The 27,616-nt window shown below is 33.8% G+C and overlaps 2 protein-coding genes across 2 annotated transcripts; both read right to left on the bottom strand.

The window, feature by feature from the left end:
• Window positions 1-14,174: 14,174 nt before the first annotated feature.
• On the bottom strand, window positions 14,175-18,097 carry LOC139841923 (high affinity nitrate transporter 2.3-like). The gene is made up of 4 exons (XM_071832110.1): window positions 17,688-18,097; window positions 16,040-16,469; window positions 15,144-15,259; window positions 14,175-15,026 (listed from the first exon to the last, which is right to left on the bottom strand). Exons 1-4 carry the CDS (start codon window positions 18,095-18,097, stop codon window positions 14,354-14,356), a joined length of 1,629 nt encoding a protein of 542 aa, XP_071688211.1. The 3' UTR covers window positions 14,175-14,353.
• A 2,159-nt stretch (window positions 18,098-20,256) lies between these two features.
• Window positions 20,257-20,952, bottom strand: LOC139841922 (uncharacterized). Its single transcript, XM_071832109.1, has one exon. The coding sequence runs from the start codon at window positions 20,950-20,952 to the stop codon at window positions 20,257-20,259; it is 696 nt and encodes a 231-aa protein (XP_071688210.1).
• Window positions 20,953-27,616: the final 6,664 nt, after the last annotated feature.

Below are 27,616 nucleotides of genomic sequence, written 5' to 3'. Positions count from 1 at the left end.
AATAAACATGCTTTAAAGTGTCAACCAAAAGGTTGGTGAGTTCATAGGTTTATCATAACAATCATTTCAATATGTTAATAGACCACAAGATTTCATAATCATAAACATAATACACTCGCAAGTGTATGTAAAGCATTCTAAGTGGTTGAGCACTTGGTAACCATACTTAACATTTAATCAACGTCGCATATTCCCTTTATTATGAAATCTCACTACACCGTACCAAGTGTAGTCACCAAAATGAAGTACTGTGCAACCGTTGAATACTGGTCGTCCAGTCCGGTTGGGGTTGTCAGGCCCGATAGATCTATCAACAGGATTCGCGTTTACAATACCCATGTAAATAGTAGTTACCAAGCTACAGGGAAATATGCCAGTGGTACAACTCAACGTAGAATATATTTTTAAGTACTTGTGTCTATTTTGTAAACATTTATAAAAGCAGCGCATGTATTCTCAGCCCAAAAATATATATTGCAAAAGCAATTAAAAAGGGAGCAAATGAAACTCACTTTTGCCTTGAAGGTATTTAATTCGACTTGGTCTCCGATAGATATTACGAACCTAACCATATATATAATATATCAACATATTTTCTTTTTAAGTAATCATTACATATATATATACTTTTAATACTTTTAATATTTTCTTAGTTCGTAGTTAGCAGTCCGATGTTAGTGGTCCACAATTAGTTGCTTAAATAAAATAAATAAAGACCCCATCATATTCGTATTGATCAGAATTAATCTCGACCCATGGTACCATGTTGTCAAATGACGTGTTGCGTACATAAAGTACCGTGTTGTCAAATGACGTGTTGCGTACAATCATGAGGTCTTATGATTAATCTTCTCGTGTTGTTTACGGGTAGTCCTGAAATATATAAAATCAAATCATAAGTAATTATATATAAAATATCATATTAATTAGAAAAGATATGATTAATTTACTTTTTCTCCAAATATTTTCGTAGCTAAACTAGCTTCGGATACCCAATCTTGTTTTAGTCGTAGTTTCTTCATTAAAACTCCATTTTTGTTGGTTCAACTTGCCACTTCCTTGGATCGAGTCAAATTTTAAGAATATGAACTAAAAATACCTTAATTTGTATTCAAAATCATAGGTTATAGGTCAAACTTTGGTGAAACTTATGAAAGTGATCATTTTCCATCATAAAAACAACATTTAATGATCATTTTTCTAAAAATACTTACACTTTGAGTTAAACCATGAAATTTTTATGTGTTAACATATTCATAAGAAATATCATTTTTCCAGAACATGAACTTCCAATTCAAAGGTCAAGATGGTTTTTAATTATCCAACCCAAAACAGCCCCCGGTTGCACTCCGACGACGTAGATTCAGTTTTTAAGATGTTCTTTGTAAAACCAAGTTATATCTTGTTAGGTTAGCATATCATTATGATATATTACAGGTCTTGAATTGTTTTAAAAGTCAAGTTAGAAGGATCTATTTAGTTTGCGAACAAGTTTGAAATCATTCAAACTATGTTCTTGTTGTTAAAATTTTATACCACAAAATAAGATAGCTATATGAATATGAATTGAATAAGATTATGAACAAGGTTACTACCTCAAGTTACTTGGACAAAGTTACTACAAAAGATAAGAAATAATCTTGGAATCAAAGAGTGGTGGAGTTAGATCAAAAGGTTGGAAGTAAACTTCTTCAAATGGGTGGTTATTTTGATATGTTCTTGAAAGAGTTTTCTTATGGTGTTTAAGGCTTGTAATTGAAGCTAAATGATGGGGAAAATGCTTGGAGATGATCAAGTATGAAGTTAGGAGTATTTTGAGAGAGAAATGAGGGTGTAGTTATGAGATAATGGAGTGAAGAAATGGTGTTCATTTATAAAAACGTTTTTAATTTATAAAGAAAGAAAAGGATTCCTAATTTTGTTTTCTTACTAATAATTCATACTACTTGACAAATTCTAGTTACCTCATATCTAGGGCAGTAATAATGTTTATTAGGATGTTGATTTGATGTGTATATACCAATAGTAAATATGTATAGAAGCTGGGTATGATACGGGTACATATAGCCTAGATATACGTATAGAAATCTTGAGGAAACGGAATGAGAATTCAAATATAGCTATCTTTTGTGAATATACTTATATTTTTTTATGTATTTAAGTCCTTAAAAGTGATTAAATACATTATATATACGATACATGTATAAGCATTATAGATTATAAGTATATATATCAAAGAATGTTACGTATAGTTATCGTTTTGAAAACTTAAGTTAGTAGTTTCAAAATATACTTATAACTCATTATCATTAGTACACAATGAGATGTTAAACCATCCTTAGATCATGTTAAATATATATAAATACATATATATACACAAACGTATAATTATCGTATGTTATATAGTTCGTGATATCATCGGTCATATTGGACGGTCAAACGTTGTGTAAAACTCTTTTCAAAAACACAAGTCTCAACAATTTGGATTACTTATCATGTTGGTATGGTTTAATTTATGTAAATATTAATCTCATAAGTATAATTTGGTCGGAAAATTCCGAGTCATTACAGTACCTACCCGTTAAAGAAATTTCGTCCCCGAAATTTGATAGAGGTTGTTATGGATAAAAATAAGAAGGTTTTAATGACAAATATAAGGTGATAATGGAGTTTTATCATCATTGAGTAATGTAGATAAAACGATTCGATTATGCGAAGAATATAAATGAGACTATCGTAAAAGAGTGAGATGAGTAAAATATATTCATCTTAACCGATGACGTAGTTATGATTGATTTCTGGGATTTAAGGGATTTAAAGAGAATCTTACGTAATAAGATTTGGTTCTTTGGTGATTAAGGAAATCAGGATATTCTTTGATTATATGCAATAATCTGTTTCGATTGCTCTGTCGGATATTTCACTATAAATTCACCCCTTCGTTTCCTTATTTTCCACGACTCACACCTTCTATTCTTTCTCCCTTGATTCTTACTTTAAAGCATTCATCAATATGCTCCATCCAGTCCTAATTCTTGATATACTCCTAACTTTTATATCTGTCATTCTTCTTTTTCATCTACCACCAGAAGAATCTACTTACTTCTACTATACTCTTGTGTTTATAGTGTTTCTAATTCTCCCGTGTCTCAATATTGCTATCTGTATCGATATACACGGTTTGTAATTTCGGGGTTATTATCGAAGTTTATATTCTTCATTATTTTTCGGAGCTTCATGCTTTCGTTTTCTCTTCCCGACTTCGAGTCAAGCGAGTAATGGTCTGGAATTCGTAGATATGAAATTCAGAATGAACATAGCTAATGCTCTAAGAAGAAAATGGTAATAGAACGATTTTGATTTGTTAAATTACCAGAATACCCTGGAGAAGACCGAGTCATCCAGAAAAATATTCTCTTGATATGTTTAGAGATAAGATAGAATGTAAGAGTCGTGTAAATGGCACATGATGATGGTACTGTGAATCATCATGCTTCATTAGAAACTCAGCATGACTTACTGTAATATAATGACGTTGATCAAGTGTCATTATATTATACTAATCCATGCTTCAGTTCCCAACACTACTTCAAAACATTCATATTTTAAACTCGAAGGTTTCAGAATTTAGAAACTAACACAGTTTCTTTTATGTTGCAGATATTACGGAGAGATAAATGATCTCAGATAAGAATAGTTGTGAAAATATCGCCAGAAATATGGAGGATATTTATAATAGAACATACGAGAATATCTTAGAATTTCTAATATCAATGGATGATGAAGAAGATTTGTCTGTGAAGGTTTAGAATGAGAAATAAGTTGTTTGCTAACGATTTCAGCAGGCACAGAATCATTTGGATTCTTTGAAGGCAAACTTATTCTTTGTGATTTGTCCACGGCTTTCTTCATAGTTTCACATAATCCGCTTTTCGGTACTAAATTTTCTATCGAGCGTTCCTAACACTCCTTTCTTTATCATCAAACTTTTAGCCATTAAGATCATCTACAACATGCTGCTTCGTCAACATTTTCAAAGTTAACTGATCTGGGTCATCGGTTATCAAACCGAGGTAGTTTCAGGAGAATTGTGTTTTTAGAATGATTAATCGCTGATGGTAATATTGTGGAATATAAAAGGTTCCCCAGTAACAATAAAGAGTACGCATATATATCGCGGTTATAATAAAGTTGTTTTGGATGAAAAGTCGGAGTTGACTTGCTGGAGCTGTGACAAAATTAGCTACTTTGGAAAGGGATTGCAAAACGATCTTCGGTAATAACAATGACAAAGGAACTAGAACAGATACGTGTCAAACGTTTACTCAGTTTTCGAGGGTTTTTCAGGTGCATAACTATATGCATCAATCTTTTCTTCCATAGATGAAGTGCGGTTGGTTTATCCTCTCGATTGAGGTGTTTTTAAGAATCATGATAGATTTGAACGTTGATTGTAATCGTCGAGATACAATGAGGTTTAAGATGAAATCAAGTGGCAATCTTGAAGAAATGTTTAGTTTCATATGTTATAATCAATATTTTAATTCATTTTAATTGTCCATTGTCATTAGTCCATAGTCGATAGTCCACAGTAACAGTCCAATAATTCCTATATAGTTTAATATATAATATACCAATTAATTAATACGTGTCGTGACCCGTATACCTCTCAGACTCGATCACAACTCAAACTATATATATTATTGTAGAATCAACCTCAACCCTGTATAGAGAACTCGATCATTACTGCATATAGAGTGTCTATGGTGATTCTAAATAATATATATAGATGCGTCGATATGATATGTCAAGACATTGTATACGTGTCCCGATATTTAAATTGCGTAAAATAATTACAGAAATTAAATGACGATAAATAAAAGTGCGATAATTAAATTGTGATAAATAAACTGCGATAAATAAAATGTAATCAGTTAGCTAGGAACAGTTAGCTGGAACAGTTAGCGTGGATTCTTTACAAAAAATTTCATAGTTAATTTGTTTGTTTCTAACAGATTTTATTTTGTCATATGTTTTCTTCATATGCCACTTGTTGGATTCTGGGAAGTCAAAATCCAAATATGAAATTGAATGAAAATGGTTATTCTGCGGTGAACGGATACGTATATCGGTGGTTATAAGTAGGATAGTAAATGACTATTGAATCAGCTTCGATGAATGTACAATGTAACTTATTAAGATGAAATCTAATTATTCCTCGGGTATTACCTACCCGTTAAAAAAAATTTCACCATTAATATTTTGTACAAAAGAACTTTTAATTACAATCTTTATGAAAACATATATACATATATATTTTCTTCAGATGAAATCATGAATTTAATGAGTTAATATGATATTAATCTCATTTGCTTTTCGGTTTGAGCTAGAATAAGAAATCTCTAAAACTTTTTGAGACCACATATTCTTCGCAGAATATCAATGAAGTTATGGATCAATACTTCATCGTTCATTATTGTTGGTACTCCTTGGTATCTATGGTGCGTATGATGTTGATGTTTGTAGGACAGATTATGATGTCGAGACGTGTGATGCGGATGTTGTTTGTTAGTGGTGATGATGGTATTGTTGATGTTATTGATGGTGGTGCTGATTATGCTGCTGGTGCTGCTGCTGGTGTTTGCAACCTTCGCACCATGTTCTCCAAAGCCGTCACGCGAGCGCGAAGTTCGTTAACTTCTGCTAGTACACCGGGATGATTGGCGGTTGGAGCGAGCGAATGAACAAGATTTGTAATATGGGATAGTATATAATTGTAACGGATACTCTAGAAATGAGAGAGAAAATGGTGTTTCGAATAGGTTCGTCGGTAAGTGCTTCAGGTTCATTTCCAAGAGGGCAATTTGGTGGATGGAATGGATCACCTTCTTCTTGTCTCCAGTGATTTAGTATATTACGAACCCATCCCCAATTCATCCAGAATAGAAGATAGGAAATTGGTTGATCCATTCCGGTGACGCTGCTTTCGGAGCCCGAATGGAAATCCATATCGGTATAACTGTCGGAATCTGAAGAATTCGAACTAGATGAGGAATCCATCTTGTATAATGGGGAAAATGAATTTTTGGTATGGAATAGATTATAGGAGTTAGATTTGGTACTCTTCAATACATAATTTACATATGTATATATAATACCAAAATCCCATAAATTACGGAGAATCTTTGAAAAGATATCAGTCAAAGTTCGCAATAACAGATATGCTAAGATAAGAATTCGTCTATACACTATCAATGCAGTAAATGCAGTAAAACGTGTCTAGACTTATGAATGATAAGCAGGTAATTTCCTAAGGATGATAAGCAGATGATTTCTGACTAGAAATGATAAGCAAAACTTTTGACATGTAGACACGGTCGAAGTCCGGACTTATTAATGCGTCCTAACAACTACTAGTTAGACACACTAATGCAAGACCTGGTTCGCTACGACCACCGCTCTGATACCAACTTAAAGGACCCGTCCTAATCCACCTGGACGAAGTCATCAACATTTGGTCCCATTGCGATGATCGGCTCCAAGTAATGTCCTTATATTGAGCAAATGCACAGCGGAAGACTTAATTCGTACCTGAGAATAAACATGCTTTAAAGTGTCAACCAAAAGGTTGGTGAGTTCATAGGTTTATCATAACAATCATTTCAATATGTTAATAGACCACAAGATTTCATAATCATAAACATAATACACTCGCAAGTGTATGTAAAGCATTCTAAGTGGTTGAGCACTTGGTAACCATACTTAACATTTAATCAACGTCGCATATTCCCTTTATTATGAAATCTCACTACACCGTACCAAGTGTAGTCACCAAAACGAAGTACTGTGCAACCGTTGAATACTGGTCATCCAGTCCGGTTGGGGTTGTCAGGCCCGATAGATCTATCAACAGGATTCGCGTTTACAATACCCATGTAAATAGTAGTTACCAAGCTACAGGGAAATATGCCAGTGGTACAACTCAACGTAGAATATATTTTTAAGTACTTGTGTCTATTTTGTAAACATTTATAAAAGCAGCGCATGTATTCTCAGCCCAAAAATATATATTGCAAAAGCAATTAAAAAGGGAGAAAATGAAACTCACTTTTGCCTTGAAGGTATTTAATTCGACTTGGTCTCCGATAGATATCACGAACCTAACCATATATATAATATATCAACATATTTTCTTTTTAAGTAATCGTTACATATATATATACTTTTAATACTTTTAATATTTTCTTAGTTCGTAGTTAGCAGTCCGATGTTAGTGGTCCACAATTAGTTGCTTAAATAAAATAAATAAAGACCCCATCGTATTCGTATTGATCAGAATTAATCTCGATCCATGGTACCATGTTGTCAAATGACGTGTTGCGTACATAAAGTACGGTGTTGTCAAATGACGTGTTGCGTACAATCATGAGGTCTTATGATTAATCTTCTCGTGTTGTTTACGGGTAGTCCTGAAATATATAAAATCAAATCATAAGTAATTATATATAAAATATCATATTAATTAGAAAAGATATGATTAATTTACTTTTTCTCCAAATATTTTCGTAGCTAAACTAGCTTCGGATACCCAATCTTGTTTTAGTCGTAGTTTCTTCATTAAAACTCCGTTTTTGTTGGTTCAACTTGCCACTTCCTTGGATCGAGTCAAATTTTAAGAATATGAACTAAAAATACCTTAATTTGTATTCGAAATCATAGGTTATAGGTCAAACTTTGGTGAAACTTATGAAAGTGATCATTTTCCATCATAAAAACAACATTTAATGATCATTTTTCTAAAAATACTTACACTTTGAGTTAAACCATGAAATTTTTATGTGTTAACATATTCATAAGAAATATCATTTTTCCAGAACATGAACTTCCAATTCAAAGGTCAAGATGGTTTTTAATTATCCAACCCAAAACAGCCCCCGGTTGCACTCCGACGACGTAGATTCAGTTTTTAAGATGTTCTTTGTAAAACCAAGTTATATCTTGTTAGGTTAGCATATCATTATGATATATTACAGGTCTTGAAGTGTTTTAAAAGTCAAGTTAGAAGGATCTATTTAGTTTGCGAATAAGTTTGAAATCATTCAAACTATGTTCTTGTTGTTAAAATTTTATACCACAAAATAAGATAGCTATATGAATATGAATTGAATAAGATTATGAACAAGGTTACTACCTCAAGTTACTTGGACAAAGTTACTACAAAAGATAAGAAATAATCTTGGAATCAAAGAGTGGTGGAGTTAGATCAAAAGGTTGGAAGTAAACTTTTTCAAATGGGTGGTTATTTTGATATGTTCTTGAAAGAGTTTTCTTATGGTGTTTAAGACTTGTAATTGAAGCTAAATGATGGGGAAAATGCTTGGAGATGATCAAGTATGAAGTTAGGAGTATTTTGAGAGAGAAATGAGGGTGTAGTTATGAGATAATGGAGTGAAGAAATGGTGTTCATTTATAAAAACGTTTTTAGTTTATAAAGAAAGAAAAGGATTCCTAATTTTGTTTTCTTACTAATAATTCATACTACTTGACAAATTCTAGTTACCTCATATCTAGGGCAGTAATAATGTTGATTAGGATGTTGATTTGATGTGTATATACCAATAGTAAATACGTATAGAAGCTGGGTATGATACGGGTACATATAGCCTAGATATACGTATAGAAATCTTGAGGAAACGGAATGAGAATTCAAATATAGCAATCTTTTGTGAATATACTTATATTTTTTATGTATTTAAGTCCTTAAAAGTGATTAAATACATTATATATACGATACATGTATAAGCATTATAGATTATAAGTATATATATCAAAGAATGTTACGTATAGTTATCGTTTTGAAAACTTAAGTTAGTAGTTTCAAAATATACTTATAACTCATTATCATTAGTACACAATGAGATGTTAAACCATCCTTAGATCATGTTAAATATATATAAATACATATATATACACAAACGTATAATTATCGTATGTTATATAGTTCGTGATATCATCGGTCATATTGGACGGTCAAACGTTGTGTAAAACTCTTTTCAAAAACACAAGTCTCAACAATTTGGATTACTTATCATGTTGGTATGGTTTAATTTATGTAAATATTAATCTCATAAGTATAATTTGGTCGGAAAATTCCGGGTCATTACACCGAGCAAATAAATCAACCTCGTTCGAGCTAACACCCACACCATATAAGCAACTTTTCTGAAAATTGACTTTCAAACCCGAAGATAATTCAAAACATTTGAGGATATTAATAAGATTTTGGGCATTTACCCTAGACCACTAACCGAAAAACATCGTGTCATCTGCGTAATGCAAGTGAGATAAGAGAACCTTGTCCCTCCTGATTTCCACCCCCTTATAAATACCTCTATCGATGGCTGCCTTTGTAAGGATACTAATCCCTTGCGCGGCCAAAATGAAAAGGAAAAGAGAAAGAGGGTCTCCTTGTCAGACACCCCTCCCGATAGAGAATTCACATGTAGGCGATCCGTTAATAAGAATGGAAATAGAAGCCAACTTTAGACATGTAAAAATCCATTTCCGCCATTTAACCTCAAACCCCATACAAGACATAACCTCCATAAAAAATCCCAATTTAGGCTATCAAAAGCCTTTTCAAAATCGGCTTTGAAAATAAAACCTTTCTTCTTAGTTGCTTTCATGTAATCGAGGGATTCGTTTGCCGTTAGGACACCGTCAAGAATGAACCTCTCTTTTAGAATGGCACTTTGTTCTGGCCCGATGAGTCTAGGAATAACTTTTCGAAGTCTATTTGAGAGGACCTTCGCAACAATCTTATAAAAACTCCCGATTAGACTTATAGGATGATAGTCACTGAGAGTAATGGGATCGATTTTCTTAGGAATCAAAGTGACGAAAGAAGCGTTACATCCACGAGAGAACTCGCCATTAGCCCAAAACCAAGTAACGCCATTGATCACCTCATTTTGATAATATCCTAGTATTTCTTGAAGAACCTAAAGTTGAAACCATCCGGGCCGGGAGCCTTACAACTACCACAACCATTAATAGCATCGATAATTTCTTGCTCACTTATAGCCTCTTCGAGTTGCGTGGCTTCAATATCTGACAAGGAAGGATAGACAAGATCGACAAGGCTAGGTCTTGATCCCGCTTGTTCCTCAAAAATACTCTTGAAATAGTTGTAAGCTTCTTCTTTGATTTCATGAGGATCTTCACTCCATACCCCATTTACTGTTAGACCGCAAATATTGTTTTTGCAATTTCTTCTTCTTATCAATGCATGGAAATATTTGGTGTTCTCATCGCCTTCAAGAATTTAATGAACCCTGGCCTTTTGTTTCAACATATTAACTTTAACTTTATCCCGCTTGTTCCATTCCTTTCTAGCTTCTAACCACTGCTTTCTTTCATCGTCCGTTATGAGACCATCTTCAGCTTTCAATTCAAGGCTGTTTGCAAGAGTTTTAAACATATAAATCTCCCCTTCTAAATTACGAAGTTTTTTAAAGCTTATTTCTTTTAGAGCAACCTTGGTTTTCTTCAATTTATTTCTCAGGCATCAGTCCATACGAGAGCCTCCACCACCATTAATTGCCCAAGTATCAGCAACAAGATGATTCGCCCCATCAATATCTAACCATTCATCAAAAACTTTTGCTGGTTTCAGAACGAAATTTTTTTCATCCTCCTGTTAAGACAACAGGACAATGATCAGAATGTTTTCGGTCCAAAGCCACAGCCGAAAGACAACTCCACATGACTTGAAATTTATCATTAATAAGGAAGCGATCCAACTTACTAAACTTAAGCCCATCGTCACTAATGCGGGTAAATTTTCTCCCGCCTAGTAGAATGTTGATTAATTTGGAGTTGTCAATGAATTCATTAAACCGCTTGGGTCTACTTTCGATAAAATTACAATTAAACCTTTCGTCAGCAACACGGACTTCATTAAAATCACCCCCAACAACCCAGATATCATTGGCATTCACAGACAAAATATGGCTAAGGAAATCCCATAGCCTTTGTTTTTTGTGACCGTCGTGAGGACCACAGACGTTAACGACATTAAAATCTTTGCCAGAGCTTCTCCATTTACCTCGAACACCAAGACAGTAATCAAAAACAAAAGAATTAGAGACCTCGAAACCGTTAGTGTCCCAAATAATCATCAGCCCCCTGATTTACCCAACATTTCTTTCTGAATAAAATCACAGTTATCATTACCCCAAAGAGTCCGAACCTAGCTGATATCAACACTATGTATTTTTGTTTCTTGAAGAATCACGAGATTAGGCCTTTCTAAATGACATATGTTTCTGACTCAACCGAATTTGTTGACACCCCCATCCCCAAAACCACGAATATTAAGAGAAAGCATCTTCATAAAGAAAGAAGAGGAAACTAAAAGGGGAAAAAGAGGAGAACAGAAGATTACTGGATGGATTTTTACACTCACTTTAGTCCTAATTGACGGCTGAACTCTTGTACTCCACCATTATTCTATGAATAAGTCGAATTGCTTGATTCAAGAATATGATCGTTTGAAGCAGGCCGGTTCCTAATTCCAGATGAAGCATTAGCACAAGAAGTACAGGTTGATCGAATTGGTCCCTTCTCGGTATGATCTCTCCTAGCAGCACTTTTCATGTTCATGATTCTTGAGGATGCCCTCCAGTTTTGAAGCTTGCTCAGACAACAATCCTTTTTAATAGAGCTTTTACCATTTTGACCGATTTTCCCAGGATTCGACGATGGTTTCTTCCCCAATCTTTTATCTTTTTCAGTTTTTGATACTCCACTTTTGGTCTTGTACTTGCTTGGCACAAGTAATTCTTTGGGTTTAGCAATTTTAAGCCCAACATGATCATCACTTTTGGAGTCTTTCGGTTTAGAATTATTTAGCCCAACATGCTCTTCGTTGTTTCCTTTATCCGCTGGAATGGACCCTTCCATATAAAGGTCCATCTTAGATATAAACTTAGGCCCAATAGGAGAATCAGGAGGGCTGAATTGGGCTTCAAGTTTCAGGGTACAAAACCTTAATGGACTAAAATGATTTTCATTATTTATCTCCTCAATAACTGGGCTATTTAGTTCTGGCCCAATATTCTGGCCCAAACAAGCACCACGTATCTGATTAGGATTAGGGTTATGGCGAGCAGAATGGGGAACATTTGTAAACACCTTTTTGTAGCATCTTCTTTAACCTTGTCGACAGATTCACCTTTATCTACGTCATCACCAATGTCAACATTACAACGACCAGTGTCTTCATTTTCAGCTGCCATTTCACTCTCCACAATATTCACTTTTTGGGTAACAACAACTTTATCAATAGCAACTAAAGACCTGCTTTCACCATTATCGATATCATCATCATTGTCTTGGAAATGCACCCCAACATTCAAACATCCCGACACTTCATCTTCGACCACCTTCTCTGTCCCAATTGCTTCCCTATCGGAGTTTCTGACCGAAAACTGCTGTTGTCCGGGCGGTTTATTTTTCGCCATATTTTCAATATTATCCAAATTAACTCCACCATCCATGAATGGAAATTCGTCATTTGATAGATTAAAGGTATCATCGACAAAATCATCCTCTGATTTATGACTATTATTATCACAATCAACCCATTCAGACTCGGGCAATTCCGATTCGAGGGATATAAGGCTAGTTGTACTTTCCTTGACCAAGACAGAGATGACTGTATCATCATGAATTAAAATTGTAGTGACGGCATCAACATGAGAAGCATCCTTCTTATAGATGAGTGCATGACCCTTTAGCAAATTTTGATTTTCATAAGTAATCTTGCAGTTATCCAACTCCATAACACAACCCCATTTTTTAGCAATTTTCGTGAAGACATTCTCATTCCAGCATGTAACTAGAACCCCTACGATATCGATCCAAACCAGGCTGCCCGTTGCCCGATACTTCATATTGAGTCGCTCAATCTTGGTGCTCCATTTTCTGAGTGCGTGGTCTTTGTTTTGAATTACATTATCAACAGCTTTCCTAGACTTGAAAACCATTAGTAAGTCCAGGCCACCCACATACTTTAAAGAAAAGTCACCCATACCTTCAGCCTTACATAGAGATTCAAATTGGTTTAATAGACCAATATTTGAAAGCTTCACGATGATGGATTTGTTGAGCAGCTGCATGTTGCTATCCAAAACTTTAATAGTAACCACATTATCTTCCTTAGTTGCAACTTCCTGTTGTACTCTTCTGTTATTGTTTAAAATACCCCTCAAATGTTCTTTCTTCGTATTGATAGCACTTCGAAGATCATCATCTGGGTTTCTAGCGACATCGTTAAATCTTCTGTCATCTCTGTATTTGTCATAGATCTGCTTCCTGGGTGGAACACCGATGTGACAATGGTGTTCATCTGCCCTAGGAACATGGAGTTTATCTCTGTCCATTGCTTTAAAAACCCTAATAGGGTTTCCATAGAAGGAGATGGATTCGAGTGCTACCAGCATCCTGTCTTCATCCCTAACACCGCTGAATCTAACAAAAGCGAATCTCTGCCCGTTTCGTAATCGCTTGCCGACCATGTAGATATCTTTAAGGTTTCCATAGTTTTTGAAAATTCTCCAAAGGTTTGCCATATTCCAACTCTCCGGATAGTTGAAAAACATAAACGAAATCCATTGATTTCCAATTAGTCTCTTGCGATCATCTTGATATCTCCCGTTGTATCGTTCTCGGTTCAAATCGTGCCCAACCTTGTGGCTTGAATGCCTCTCCCTCTCCCTCTCCCTCCCTCTCTCTCTCTCTCCTCACACTCTCTCACACACCCCATAATTTTCACTAGTTTTCTTTCATATACTTATTTTGTTGCATTTTATTTCCAATCTCTTCTTACAAACAACTATATATACTTACAGAACTCATGATTAAAAAAATTGTATAACTCGTGATTTAATGAAATTTGAGATGCAGATTGAACTCTAATCCTAGCTAGGATAATCTTAATAATTGGATACTACCATTAACATAAAAGAATCAAATATAGACCCTCATAAACGCTGCATATATCTTACACACAATGCAAATTCGAAATATTACATATTATTACATATATTATATTAAATTAAATATTTAAAATACATCAAGGTAGTGCATAATTTAAATCTATTGCACTAGTAGAGCCTTGTGATAAGAAGAAGGTCACTAGATCGAGATCGAGGTAATCTTATAATAAGCACTAGTTGCTATAATATAAGCACGGTTGCCTATACAACCACAACTCAAATTCGTTTTCTTTACTTCTTCATATAAACAACTTAACCCCACTTGACTTATTTTTTATTAGTATATCACGTCTTCAAACATGGTGGATCGGCGTATTATTCGCCGGAGTTTCAGTAACGGCCACCACCAATCTCCGCCCACGCTCCGCCCTACTATTCTTGGCAAACTTCATACTTCCTACATGCATGCCCAATTCTTTCTCTTCTTCACTATACTCCAAACTATAATAATACTCTTCATTATATTTTTCATTCTTTGATGGTGGTATAAACATGCTTCCCCATTGTGGGAAATGAATAAACGCCACGGGCACCGTTAGAACCACCGTCATCACACCCATCCATGTTAGCCCCGATGCCGTCGAAAACCTAGCACCGGAGAAAAACAGTAGTTGAGTCAAACCACCACCTACATTGCCACCGGCTCCGGTCAAACCGGATAGAATACCGAGAGACCGTCTTGAAACGAAGGGAATTATGCCGTAAGTTGCGCCACAAGCGGCTTGTGCTCCGGCAGCCATTAGCATCATTGCGAAAATCGCGATAGGTAATGAGTTAGCTTGACCGAACCATATACAAAAAACACCTCCTAGGGTTTGTGTGATCCATAGTGTCCATAATCTGCCTCGCATTCCGAATTTACGAGCTGATAAGTCGGATGCGTAACCACCGAATGGACGAGTAATGAAATTAGCGATGCCGAAACTGGCTGCTACTACTCCGGCTGTGTGAAGCTTTAAATCGAACCTGTTGCACGTTTAAAAAAATCGTTAAATAACAAGGTAAATAAACTGTTAATTAACATAGTTTGGTGACAAATGAAATGGAATATGTACGATAAGTTATACTGTATTAGTTAGTTACCTATCGTAGAAGTATTCCGAGATGACATTGTTTAAGCACAATTGCACTCCCATTGAATAACCATAGATCAAGAAAAAAACCCATGTCCTGTAATTTGTGACTGCATTTCGGAACACCTACATGGATAATTACATGAACCATGTGTCTTGTAAATTTGTAACTGGAAACTGTTTAATTAGGTCAGAAATGTTCAATTTCGTTTTCAAATTGTTTAATGCCACATCGAATTGAATAACCAAATTTGAATTCAGATTTTGATTTGTTGTACAAATTTCAATCCAATTTTAGGTTATGTTTTACTTTTTTTAATCGGATTAAACCGAAAAAAAAACAAATTAAATGATAATATATTAAATTAAATTATTAATTATTAAAAGATTTTACACGCCTAAATAGTTGTACATAATGAGCAATTGTTTAAAGCACGTTAACGACAACTCAAAGACCGTCGTTAGTCAATATATATTTATACACACACAAATACACAGACAAACACACACATATACATACACACACATATATGTGTGTGTGTGTATAATTTAAACCGATTTCAAAAATAAAAGTTGACATAATATCGATTTTTTATGATTATTTTGGTTAAATTTTGTTTTTTAGTTGAAATCGAACAAAAATCAAATATAGTTTTCGATTTCAATTTTAGTCGATTCTCGGTTTTACTTTCGAAAGTTTAAAAATCAAAACTGCGAGGAAATGAAAACCGAACTGAGAAACAACCATAGTTTAGTGGTGGGGAGTTCAAATTAATTTTTTAAGAACGATTACACAAGGATTTACATTACGATTTCATTAATTCACCCTGTTTAATTATTAATCACAACGTATAATATAATATTACGGAGTAACATGTTTCAATTAGTCAAATGTAGTAAGGATACCTTAGAGAATTTATCCTTTGAAGGTTGTCCATCCTTTCGAATTTGGGCAAAGTTTCCGTCAGGCAAATCTTGTCCATAAACCAAAACAAGAGCGCCTACAATCAAATGAAACCAACCAGGAACAAAAAAAGCAATCCTCCATGCCATAAACGGTGTCGCTTTAAGCATATTAGTTATAAAATGAAAGAGCACCGGCATTAGAAGCTGCGTGACCCCACCTCCAACATCACCCCATCCTGCTGAAACCCCATTCACCACCCCAATTATCTTCCCATTAAACATCACACTCGTCCAATATTGACAAGACACAAACGTCGCTAATGAGAACCCAATCATGAACCTGACTGTCACGTAACCACCAGCATCCGCCACAAAAGAAAAACTGAAAACGACTGGAGCCGCCAACATGTTAATCACCGCACAACCGTACCTACAGAGTCGAATCTACATGTCAAACACTTCATATGAAAACAAATACAAGGTTATTATGATAATTAAGGACCTTTGCTTGCTATGTATATTGAGAAGGTGGATGGTATGACTTCTCGGCCGGATGAAAGGAACAACAAAAAACGGTAGTTCATAGCCGTTTATTTTGATTGTTTCAGTGTTAGATTGCTTTGTTTAGCTAGGTTGTGTTTGAATTTTTTTTTCTTGTTTTTGTTGCTTTTTTGAGGTTGGTGTTCTACTTGTTTTGTTCGTAGGACTCGGTTCGAGTTAGCATTTTAGTTAGGTTGGTCTTGGTCAGTTTACTCTCTCCGAGTCATTCGTTGTGTTTGGTTTCGTTGCTTGTATCGGTTTGGGGGTTTCATCTAATGATGAATACCCTTTGATTTTAATTGTAATCGTTATTTTAGCCACACAAAAAAATGTTAAAGGAAATAATAATTATATAAATAAAAATAAACGAGATACTAGCAAAGAAGCTAGTAATTACATTATTTTGACTACATACCCTAACAACAACTACGAATCAAAAACTCAATTTCAATCACAACTTTACAACCTCAAAATATGTCACATAAGAGAAAAATTTTAATCAAGATGTTTGCCTTAAAAAAGAAAAAGAGAAAATTTTAATAAAAAGACTAAACAATTACCGCGGGCACAACAAACTGAAAAGCGACCCGCCACCCAGATAAACATCACACATGACCACTTACAGTGGCAGATCCAAGAATTTTTTTCGACGGTGCAAAACGTTAATAGAAATCAAAAAAACGGGAGACAATGTCAAAATTGAAGAAAAAAAAATACTAAACATTATACTTTCACATATAATTATACTAAAAAAATTTGGTCACGGCCGGCTGACCCGATTGCCCCTTGATAGATCCTCCCCAGCCTGATAACTTAAGAGCAATCACCCAGCATAAAGTAATTAGAAAACCGTTCAAAAGAGCACCACCGATAATCACATCAACAATGAGACAAAACCCATCAAAAAATTAAACTGAGTAACCCATCAAAAACTGATGTACAATCAAAAATAGTATATGTACAAGTATCTAATTTTTTTTACTTGAAATGTTATATACGGAGTACTATTATTGTTGTAAATATGAGTGTGGAGTGTGATATATTGTAACTTTATGTTCAAAAAGTTATTTGTAACGATGTCATCATGAAAAATATTTCCTTTACATACCTAGGACCCACAAGGTCACAAAGTACTCCCATGACAAGTCGTGAGAGAATGCTGCCGGAGACAGAGGCGATTCCAGCGTTTGAAATGTCCGAACGAGTGAGGTTAAGGTTGTCCCGAATAATGGGAACAAGAGGGGCTGCAGCAAATGTGGAAATAACACAAGTGCAAAAAGAGAGCCAAGAAAGATGGAATGCTCTCATATGTGGTTGCGCTATTGAGAATATTTTCATCTTTGTAGCTTTATTTTCGGAATCCACGGGCAGATCAAAGGTTTGCCGTGGCGTGATTTCTACGTGTTCGGGATTGGTGGTTGTCTGTTGTTGTGGCGTGATTTCTACGTGGTCGGGATTGGTGTTTGGCTGATGTGGCGCGATTTCTTCGTTTTCGGGATTGGAGGCTGGGTAAGCCATATTATATGGTTTGTTGATCTTGAACTTAAAGGTGTAGGGAAGTTGTTAATGAAAGAAAAGTGGAAGTTGATCTTATTTGATAATTGAATGAGAAGATTAAGATGTAGGTGTGCTTATTAAAAGAGGGATTTGAAGTGTATATATAGAAAAAAATGAAGGTTTAGTGAGTTGACCTTGATGGTATTAGTAATCAATTGTGGTGAAAAGAGAGGTTAACATTTGCACACATATGCACGAACATATGCATGCTTATGAAACTTTCGTGTTAATGCTGAATGTGTGCATTTTCTTCTTTTATTTTAAAACACGAAATCGAGAAATAATATACTTTTTATTTTTTTACTAATCAATCACAGAGATGTAATCACTTGCATCTATTAATTTGCTTGAAATCCAAAGGATCAACGAGAGCGCGACATTTGACGCGAAAATCACATGTAATTGGAAAAAAAAAATTAAAAAAAAAAATTTTACGAAAAAAAAAATTTCACAATTTTTTTCTTTTGAAATTTTTTTTTTTTTGCGATTTTTTTTTACAATCACATGTGATTCTGCATGTCAATCACATGTGATTATGCATGTCAAATTCAATCACATGTGATTGTGTAGATAAATCACATGTGATTGCAGAAAAAAATTTGAGAAAAAAATTTTTGGAAAAAAAAATTTCGAAAAAAAAATTAAAAAATTTTTATTTTTTTTTCTAAAAACAAAATTTTCTTTTGGAATTTTTTTTAATCACATGTGATTTCGCGTCACATGTCACGCTTTCATTGGTCCATTTGATATTAACTTAATTTATGAATTCAAATGAATATTCATCATCAATCACATAACTTTTTATTTATTATTGTTTAATTTTTTCATTTATTACAAATTAATCACATGACTTTTAACTTTTTAATAACTAATTATTATTATTAATATTATTATATAGTTTTTATATTTTATTAAATGGCTTACAGCAATTATTGACATACGTCTCATTTTATAAATAATGAATAGTTATTTTTTCACTTATTTCAAGTAAACACATACGTTTTCAATTATTATCAATTAACTATAATTATAAATGTTGTTTATTATTTTGTCTTTTTTTTTTTTTTTCTTCTAAACTTTGAGGTTTTTGTCCATTTAATTTATGTCATTTGTTTCTATTTTTTTCTCATTTATTTCAATCGAATTTAGCTAACTTTTTCTTCCCGTAATGCAAGAGCACCCAAACTCGTTTAAAAAAATAATAAGACCACAAATATTGATGATTGTGACGTGGAGTGGGTGAGGTGCACTTTTTGGGGAAAAATTGTGACTGGGCAATGACATTTTGGGGGGAGTTGTAATTGAGGGCTTTTGTCATGGTAAGACTGTGACGTGGCATTTTCTTTTTCTTTTTTTAATTGTTTTTAAATTAGTTTTTATTTTGTTTAATACGAAATATAAAATAAATTAGACAAAAGTACATTAATTATTTAAAAAAAAAACATTACAATAAAAAAAATACACGCAAAAAAAAAAACATTACATTACACGCTTAAAAAAACATAAAAAAAATTACATTATTAAAAAAAACACTAGTTTTGCATCGAGCGAAAGTATGGCGGAAGGTTCCAAATATGAGCCGTTAAATCTTCACGAAGTTGATCGTGCACGTCTCGATCGCGAATCTCTTTGTCTCGTGATCGACGATCTTTGATCCTTCTCCGAATATTGCGACGAGGCCGGTTTTCGGGTTTATTTAACCATACTTGTTCCCAAGTACTTAACGCAAACACGTTATCTTCTTGTATCATGTTGTGCATAATAATACAACTATACATTATCTTTCTCATCTTATTAACACTCATAACTCGTGCCGGTGTTTTTAAAATCGCAAACCGACCTTGTAAAACACCAAATGTACGCTCAACATCCTTTCTAGCACTTGCTTGAAATTTAGTAAATTTTTTTCTAGGCTCTTCAATAGGAGTCGAATACCCCTTTATTAGTGTTGTCCAATCGGGATATATCCCGTCCGCTAAGTAGTAACCAAAGGGATAATGGTTTCCGTTTACTTCAAACGGTGAAGGTGCGGCTCTATCCTTACGAAGGGAATCAAACAACGGAGAATGATTTAACACATTAATGTCATTGTTTGAACCCGCCATCCCAAAAAACGCATGTCATATCCACATATCGTATGAAGCAACCGCTTCAAGCATGATCGTCGGGTGACCGTGATCACCTCTCGTATATTGACCTTTCCATGCAACGGGATAATTTTTCCATGCCCAATGCATACAGTCAATACTACCCAACATTCTCTTGAAACCATGTTTCTTCTCGTGCGCCGAATACAACAGAGCAATGTCAGTTGCATTAGGCTTCCTCAAATATTCCCGCCCAAATAAGTCAAGTATACACTTGCAAAAATTATTTAAAGTAACATAACCCGTTTTTTCCGCCATTTTAATATATTCATCAAATATATCCGCGGTCATCCCATACGACAATTGCCGTAACGCGCAAGTTATTTTTTGAATAGTTGAGAAACCAAGACGTCCAATTGCATCCGGACGTTGTTGGAAAAAAGTAAAATGATCGGGGGCATTAGGAGTATAAGAGTGTTGAAGAATACCGTCTCGGATACGGAGAAATAAAACTTTGCGCATCCGAAATCGTCTCTTGAAAATGTCATCCGGAAACGTCGGATTTTCACAAAAGTAATCGTTCCACAATAATTCACCCGCTGCTTCACGATCTCTATTTAAAAAACGTCGTGGTTGTCTTTGAAAACGAGTTCTTGGTTGGATTTCTTCCTCTTCTTCGGACGACGTTGAATCGAATAACAAATCGATACTTAAGGCTAAAAAATCCATATTTTTTAGTTTCTAAAACAAAAAGAATATATAAACTTTTATATATATGTGAGTGTGAAGTGAATTAGTGTGTGAAAAATGAAAATAAAGAGTGTGTATTTATAGAAGAAAAAGAGGAAAAAAAAAAAAAAAAAAAAAAAAATCACCAACGGCTATGTTTCAACGGCTATGATATTTGGTCCAATCAAAACGTGTCACGTCATCCGAAGATGCGTTTGTACCAGCGTCTTTGTGTGACAAACGCCCCCAAACGCTCCATTCCGGGCATTTGTGGGGCGTTTGTGGGCGGATTAAGGCGACAAACGCCTGCGTTATATGTGGTCTAATAATGTATTTTTTTTAGTTTTAACAAGATGAAAAGCGCCATAGCGTTTCATAACCTCATGAGCTGGAGAAAGTAGGCGGAATTATACAAGTTGTCTTTATTCAAAAGTCAAATGTTGTACGGACATGTGGCCCTACGTTTTCGATTCAATCCAATATTGTATTTATCCTCCGGCCGTCTCTAATATAAAGTTCGTATACGAAAATATACATGAACTTATATATACGTTAAAAAATTTTACGACGCATAAAAAAATAATACTCTAATTTATCTATTTATTTATTTACATTGTATTTAACTATTAAAAATAATGTATTTTAACTTTCATTGACAATTTTTTATTTGACTTAATTAAATATATTGAAAACAATATCTACATATTCAAAATTTTGAGTCTTTCTAAATTTTTAGGCCCTAGGCGGTTGCCTATCTTGCCTATACTCGAAGACACCTCTGTTTATCTCATTAACATGGATCTTAATTAGGTTGTAAATGAGCCGAGCTACTCGCGAGCTACTCAAGCTCGACTCGCTAAAAAACTAGATTCGAGCCGAATCTAAACGAGCTTGAGCTTAAACATATTTTGAAGCTCGGACGAGCTCGAGCTTCATATCTCGAGCTCGAACATGCTCGTGAGCTTAAACGTACTTTTTATTTATATACACTAAATTACTTTTTTATAATAATTATAAATATATAGTATAATATAATTTCATAATTATTATTATTTTATATAGTTAAAATATAAATAGCACTCCCCCCGTCCTCGGACATAAAATACACAGTCTAAGAAAATGACATAAAAGTACTATACTTTCTGTTTACTTTTCAATTTTACCCTTACATTTGTTTTCTCCTTTAATCCTATCCACATATATTAAGGGCATAATATAATTTAAGCTTCTTATTCTTTTCTACTTATGGAAATGTACAATTAATTTAGAACATCTCAAAATGAATTACTGGATTATCAATATGAGACGGATGGAGTAAATCTTATCTTATTATATATTATATGTAAATAAAAAATACACAAAAATAAATATTTAATATAATTACATGAAAACGTATTACCAAAAAAATATTATATAATAAACGAGTTGATCTCGAGCCGAACTCGAGCTTTCATAATATCAAGTGAGCTTAGCTCAAGCTTAAGATATTAAGCTCGAACCGAGCCGAGCTCGAGCTCGAACTCGGATCGGTTCATTTACACCCCTAGTCAAAACACACAACATTATGTCATTCACCTCGTGATGCACCTCACCATCCAAAGATATGGATGGCATTCACTAGTTATCCATCGTCAATGATGACTTAGAGATTATCCCGATCATCAATTGTTATATTAGCCAGTCTTTCAATATAGGTTATATACCTAAACTAAAAACCCTTTGAAAAGGATGACCCATTTTCTCTCTCAACCTAAATCAAATCCTTTTTCCAGACCTTCTTATCCAAATTCAATCCCTATCAAGAACTTTAATCAATCGGTTCCTATTAATCGCCCTCATCCTTCCAAAATATTCAATCAATCGATACCCAATTTCACAAAAAAAAAATCCACTTTATCTTGGAAATTTATTCAAATTCATAAATCCAGTAATCATCAATAACACCTTCCAACGGTATGGAATCATTCAAGGGATTTCATGGAAACAAGATCAGTCTTTCGGGTTCATTCGCTTCGAAAATTCATTCCAGGCCTCATGTGCCATCAAGATGAATGGAAAGATCGTTAACGGTAAAACTATTTATGTTGGGTATGCCAAAAACGAATTAAACACCAAGCTTTTACCTTCTTCATTCGTCCAAGTTAAAACAAATAGTCCTTCTTTGCTTCCAATTTATTTGTCTTCTAATTAGACCACTTGTTCTGGTTTAGAATTAACAGCCATGGCTATTGACAGGAATCCTATCAAAGCAATCAATTTAATTAAATGGCTCAAAAGTTGATTTATAGCTATTGATTCAATCTCATCATGGGGAAACTTTGCATATGTTGTCCAGTGCAAAGATGTTGAGAGCTACAAGAGAATGACTTTGGGTCCCTCAATGAATGAATTGGAATTCTTGGAAGTTATACCTATGGTTCAAAGAAAAAACAGGTTTTCAAGATTCTTGAGGGTGGGTGTTAAAGGTATTCCGTTTGATTGCTGTTCTCCGGAATCTACCATCGAGCTGTTTAAAAATATAGGCAGGGTTGTTCATATCAAATACAACACCCATAATCTAAAAAGTCCTGAAATCATGTACGCTTTGATCGAAGCTAATGATCTTGGCCCAATCGGTAAATACGTTACTGCTTATTTACCAGATGATTCCACTTGCAAAGTCTGGATCGAAGAAATTAAACAAACCCATGTCATTGAAACGGTCGATCTGCTGATCTAATTGACGAATATAACGAAGCTTTGTTATTCATAATTAAAGCAACGATGGAGCATAGAAATAAAAGCAGAAACGTTCCATCCTCGCCGGAATTGGTGCAGGAAATACCGGAAACTCAGCCGCTGGTTGGCTTAAAAAATCGAACCGTTGAAGAACAGAATTCGAAATTCAAAACCCCTGAAAAGGTAACTAATTTAGTTACAACTGAATCTAAAGAAGTTCGCTTCTCAATGGAAAAAGTTAATAGTGCTTTATGTAATGAGAAAGCTAAAGCTGCTGTTGAGATTAAAAAAAGCTTGTTTGTCCCTAAAAATAATAAAGTACAAAAATCCCCTTTGTCCAATAACGTTTCACCTGCCTCCAATCGTTCCTCCATTAAACATAAGACTCCTTTCAACTACAACTCAATAGACTATCCTACCCTTTCAAATACCTCAACTAAAAATAAATCCAATCTTTCATCCATTGCAAAAACAGCTTTAGTTAGCAATCATTCTTTCCTTAATAGTGACGAATCCTATGCTAAGAAAGTTACTGCACAAGGCCATGGTATACAAGATCAGTGCATCGGAAATGGGTGTCGTAATTCTTGTGAAAAGATTAAAAATCGTTATATTGTTATTCCTAGTGAACCTTTCATTGAAAAAAAACAAGTAACAAAGAAGTTAGTCGTAATTGGATCGATTATATACATCTTAAGAATTCGATACTAAAAGCGAGTTCAACAGCGTTGTATGATATGACCGAAACGGAGGGTTTTATTTATGCGGTATCGTTAGGCCGCAAGGCGTCAGAATCAGCTGATCGAGGTAGCGAACAGTGGTTTATTATTTATATTGTGATGCCCCGTCCAAAAATCAATGGCACGGATCATCAACAACAGGTCCATTACACGGTATAACACTACATGCTGTTTTAAAACAAAGTTTTGCATTCATAAAAAGATAACATTTTCCCAACGACAAATTTTTAACAAGAGTAACATGCTTCTACGAATAGAAAGCATTTAAAAGTAGTATGGGACAGTAAGGTCATTACAAAACCATAGTTTAAATGTAACATAGTAATGAATGCAAAGTAAAAAGTTCCATGATTGAGACATCTCTAACAATGCAGCGGAAGTCTAACACAGCAAGGCTAAAACAGCAGTCTATTACAGCGGAAGCAAACTCGTCTAAGCACCTGAGAAATAACACGCTTAAAAAGTCAACACAAATGTTGGTGAGCTATAGTTTTATCGTCAACAATATCGTAAGGTAGACCACAAGATTTCGTTTTCAAAACTGTATGAAAAGTATATGCTTAACCGTGGGCACTTGGTAACTAACTTAACGTAAAATAATATATCACCCCCTAAAAGTACACTTGGCGAGTGTGTAAGTTTACAAATTATTAAACACCCGTTAAATGCTAGCGCGACTAGCCCGAGTGGGGATGTCGAACCCTATGGATCCATATCTAAGATTCGCGTCTACCGGTTCATAAACCAATAGTTAAACGTTACCGAGCTAAGGGGAAAATTTGTGCCGTTATATCACCCACACATATATAAAGTTAAAGTACTCGTGTCTAGTATGTAAAACATAAAAAGCGCATGTATTCTCAGTCCCAAAAATAGTTTAAGTAAAAAGGGAGCTATAATTCACAGTGAATGTGCGGTAAAGTCGATATGAAAACGTAAGCAAGTAGTAAGTTAGTCCAAGGGTCCTGATAAGGCTAAAAAGGAACATATATTTCATAGCATTATCCCCCAAGAAAGACAAGATTTTAGTTGCAATTGTTCCATTTTCAAGTGATATTCGTTTATATTAAATAAGTGCGAAGACAAAAGGCAGATTCGACAAATTGAAGACAAAAAGGTCCAAAAAGCTCAAAAGTACAAGATACAATTAAAAAGGTTCAAATTATTGATGAAGAACGTCTAAAAATGACAAGAGTACAAGTTACAAAACGCAAAGTACACGATATAAAATAGTACGCAAGGACGTTCGAAAATCCGGAACCGGGACATGAGTCAACTCTCAACGCTCGACGCAACGGTGTAAAAATTACGAGTCAACTATGTACAAGAATAAAATATAATATTTAAATAATTCATAATAAGAATAATATTAAATAATAAAAAGTTGTTAATTTAGCATAGTTCAGGGGTCGTAAATGAAAATTCAATTTCATATTTTGCCTATAAAAGGCGATGATTATCGATCAATTTAAAGGCATCCCTTTTTCTATCCTAAAAATCTATTATCAATATCAATATCTAAAAATCTCTATCATAATGTTAATGTAATAAGATATAACAATAATCTTAATTTTAATTTTAAATTATGATAATAATAAGATTTATGATAGAGATCGTTTGAGTGTGTAAGTCGAAATTCTGTCCGTGTAACGCTACGCTATTTTTAATCATTGTAAGTTATGTTCAACCTTTTTACATTAATGTCTCGTAGCTAAGTTATTATTATGCTTATTTAAAACGAAGTAATCATGATGTTGGGCTAATTACTAAAATTGGGTAATTGGGCTTTGTACCATAATTAAGGTTTGGGCAAAAGACCGACACTTGTGGAAATTGGACTATTGACTATTAATAGATGGGGGGTATTGTCTAATTGAGTGACAACTCATTGGAGTCTGTCGAACCTATCTTCAAATTAATTATCCTAATAATTAATAATGATTATGGTTGTCCTATTTAGTGACGTTCATATGGAATCTATTATAATCATTTAATTAATTATTCGGGTTGGGTAATTGATTATTCAAACTGATCAAGTGGGTAAATTAATATTCATATCTAATCAAAACAGGGGTAGATTACATACAGTGATAACTGGTGTAATTGTTGACAGAAGTGATAACTGCGTCACAGTTTAAATCCTTAATTAGTTGGAATATTTGACTTCGGGTATAAGGGTAATTTGACGAGGACACTCGCACTTTATATTTATGACCGATGGACTATTATGGATAAAAACCAGATAGGTATCAAATAAACCATGACAAAGGACAATTAACCCGAGTAACAATTAATTAAAATCAAAACGTCAAACATCATGATTACGGAAGTTTAAATAAGCATAATCCTTTTATTTCATATTCTATCGCAATTTTATTTATTGTTATTTTATTTATCGTCATTTATTTATTTTACGCACTTTAATTATTGTCATTTATCTTTACGCTTAAAAATATAAAATCGACAAAACGGTCATTAAACGGTAAAAACCCCCTTTTATAATAATATTACTACTTATATATATATATATATATATATATATATATATATATATATATATATATATATATATATATATATATATATATATATATATATATATATATATATATATATATATATAAAAATATAGTTTTATAAAAATATAGTACGTAATCACTAGCTCCCTGTGGAACGAACCGGACTTACTAAAAACTACACTACTCTACGATTAGGTACACTGCCTATAGTGTTGTAGCAAGGTTTAGGTATATCCCATCCGTAAATTAATAAAACTTGTGTCATATTTTGTAGTATTTCCTAGTAAAAATAATACTATTTCGTACCCTCACGCTACATCATCAAGTTTTTGGCGCCGCTGCCGGGGAGCGCTAAAACGCTATATTTTTAATTATAATAATATTGAAATAAAATATAATAATATAATAATATTGAAATAGAATATATAATAATATAATAATATTGAAATAGAATATAATAATATAATAATATTTTAGAATATACGTAAAGTTTTAAAAAGTCGTATTTATTAAATACTTCAGGGGTATATTATGTAACTTGTAATTAATAATTTCTATCATATCGCTTTCATGTGAATAGTTAATTAATTAATTTCTTTTCATTTACTATTCATGAATAGTAAATGAATTAAAAAAAAAGTTTTGAAAAAAAAATAATAATTATAAAAAAATTATTAATTTGTAAAA

This window comes from Rutidosis leptorrhynchoides, chromosome 4 (genome assembly GCF_046630445.1).
Source record: "Rutidosis leptorrhynchoides isolate AG116_Rl617_1_P2 chromosome 4, CSIRO_AGI_Rlap_v1, whole genome shotgun sequence".
In the NCBI taxonomy this organism is placed as follows: Eukaryota; Viridiplantae; Streptophyta; class Magnoliopsida; order Asterales; family Asteraceae; genus Rutidosis; species Rutidosis leptorrhynchoides.
This window is presented reverse-complemented; position numbering and strand designations above follow the sequence as displayed.

Excerpts from the sequence above, each read along its gene's own strand:
- LOC139841922 (XM_071832109.1), bottom strand. The coding sequence starts at position 20,952 with ATGGATTTTTTAGCCTTAAGTATCGATTTGTTATTCGATTCAACGTCG.
- LOC139841923 (XM_071832110.1), bottom strand. The coding sequence starts at position 18,097 with ATGGCTTACCCAGCCTCCAATCCCGAAAACGAAGAAATCGCGCCACAT. Across the intron at positions 15,260-16,039 it reads CAAAGGATAAATTCTCTAAG|GTGTTCCGAAATGCAGTCAC; the intron begins GTATCCTTACTA and ends TTATCCATGTAG. Across the intron at positions 15,027-15,143 it reads TCGGAATACTTCTACGATAG|GTTCGATTTAAAGCTTCACA; the intron begins GTAACTAACTAA and ends AACGTGCAACAG.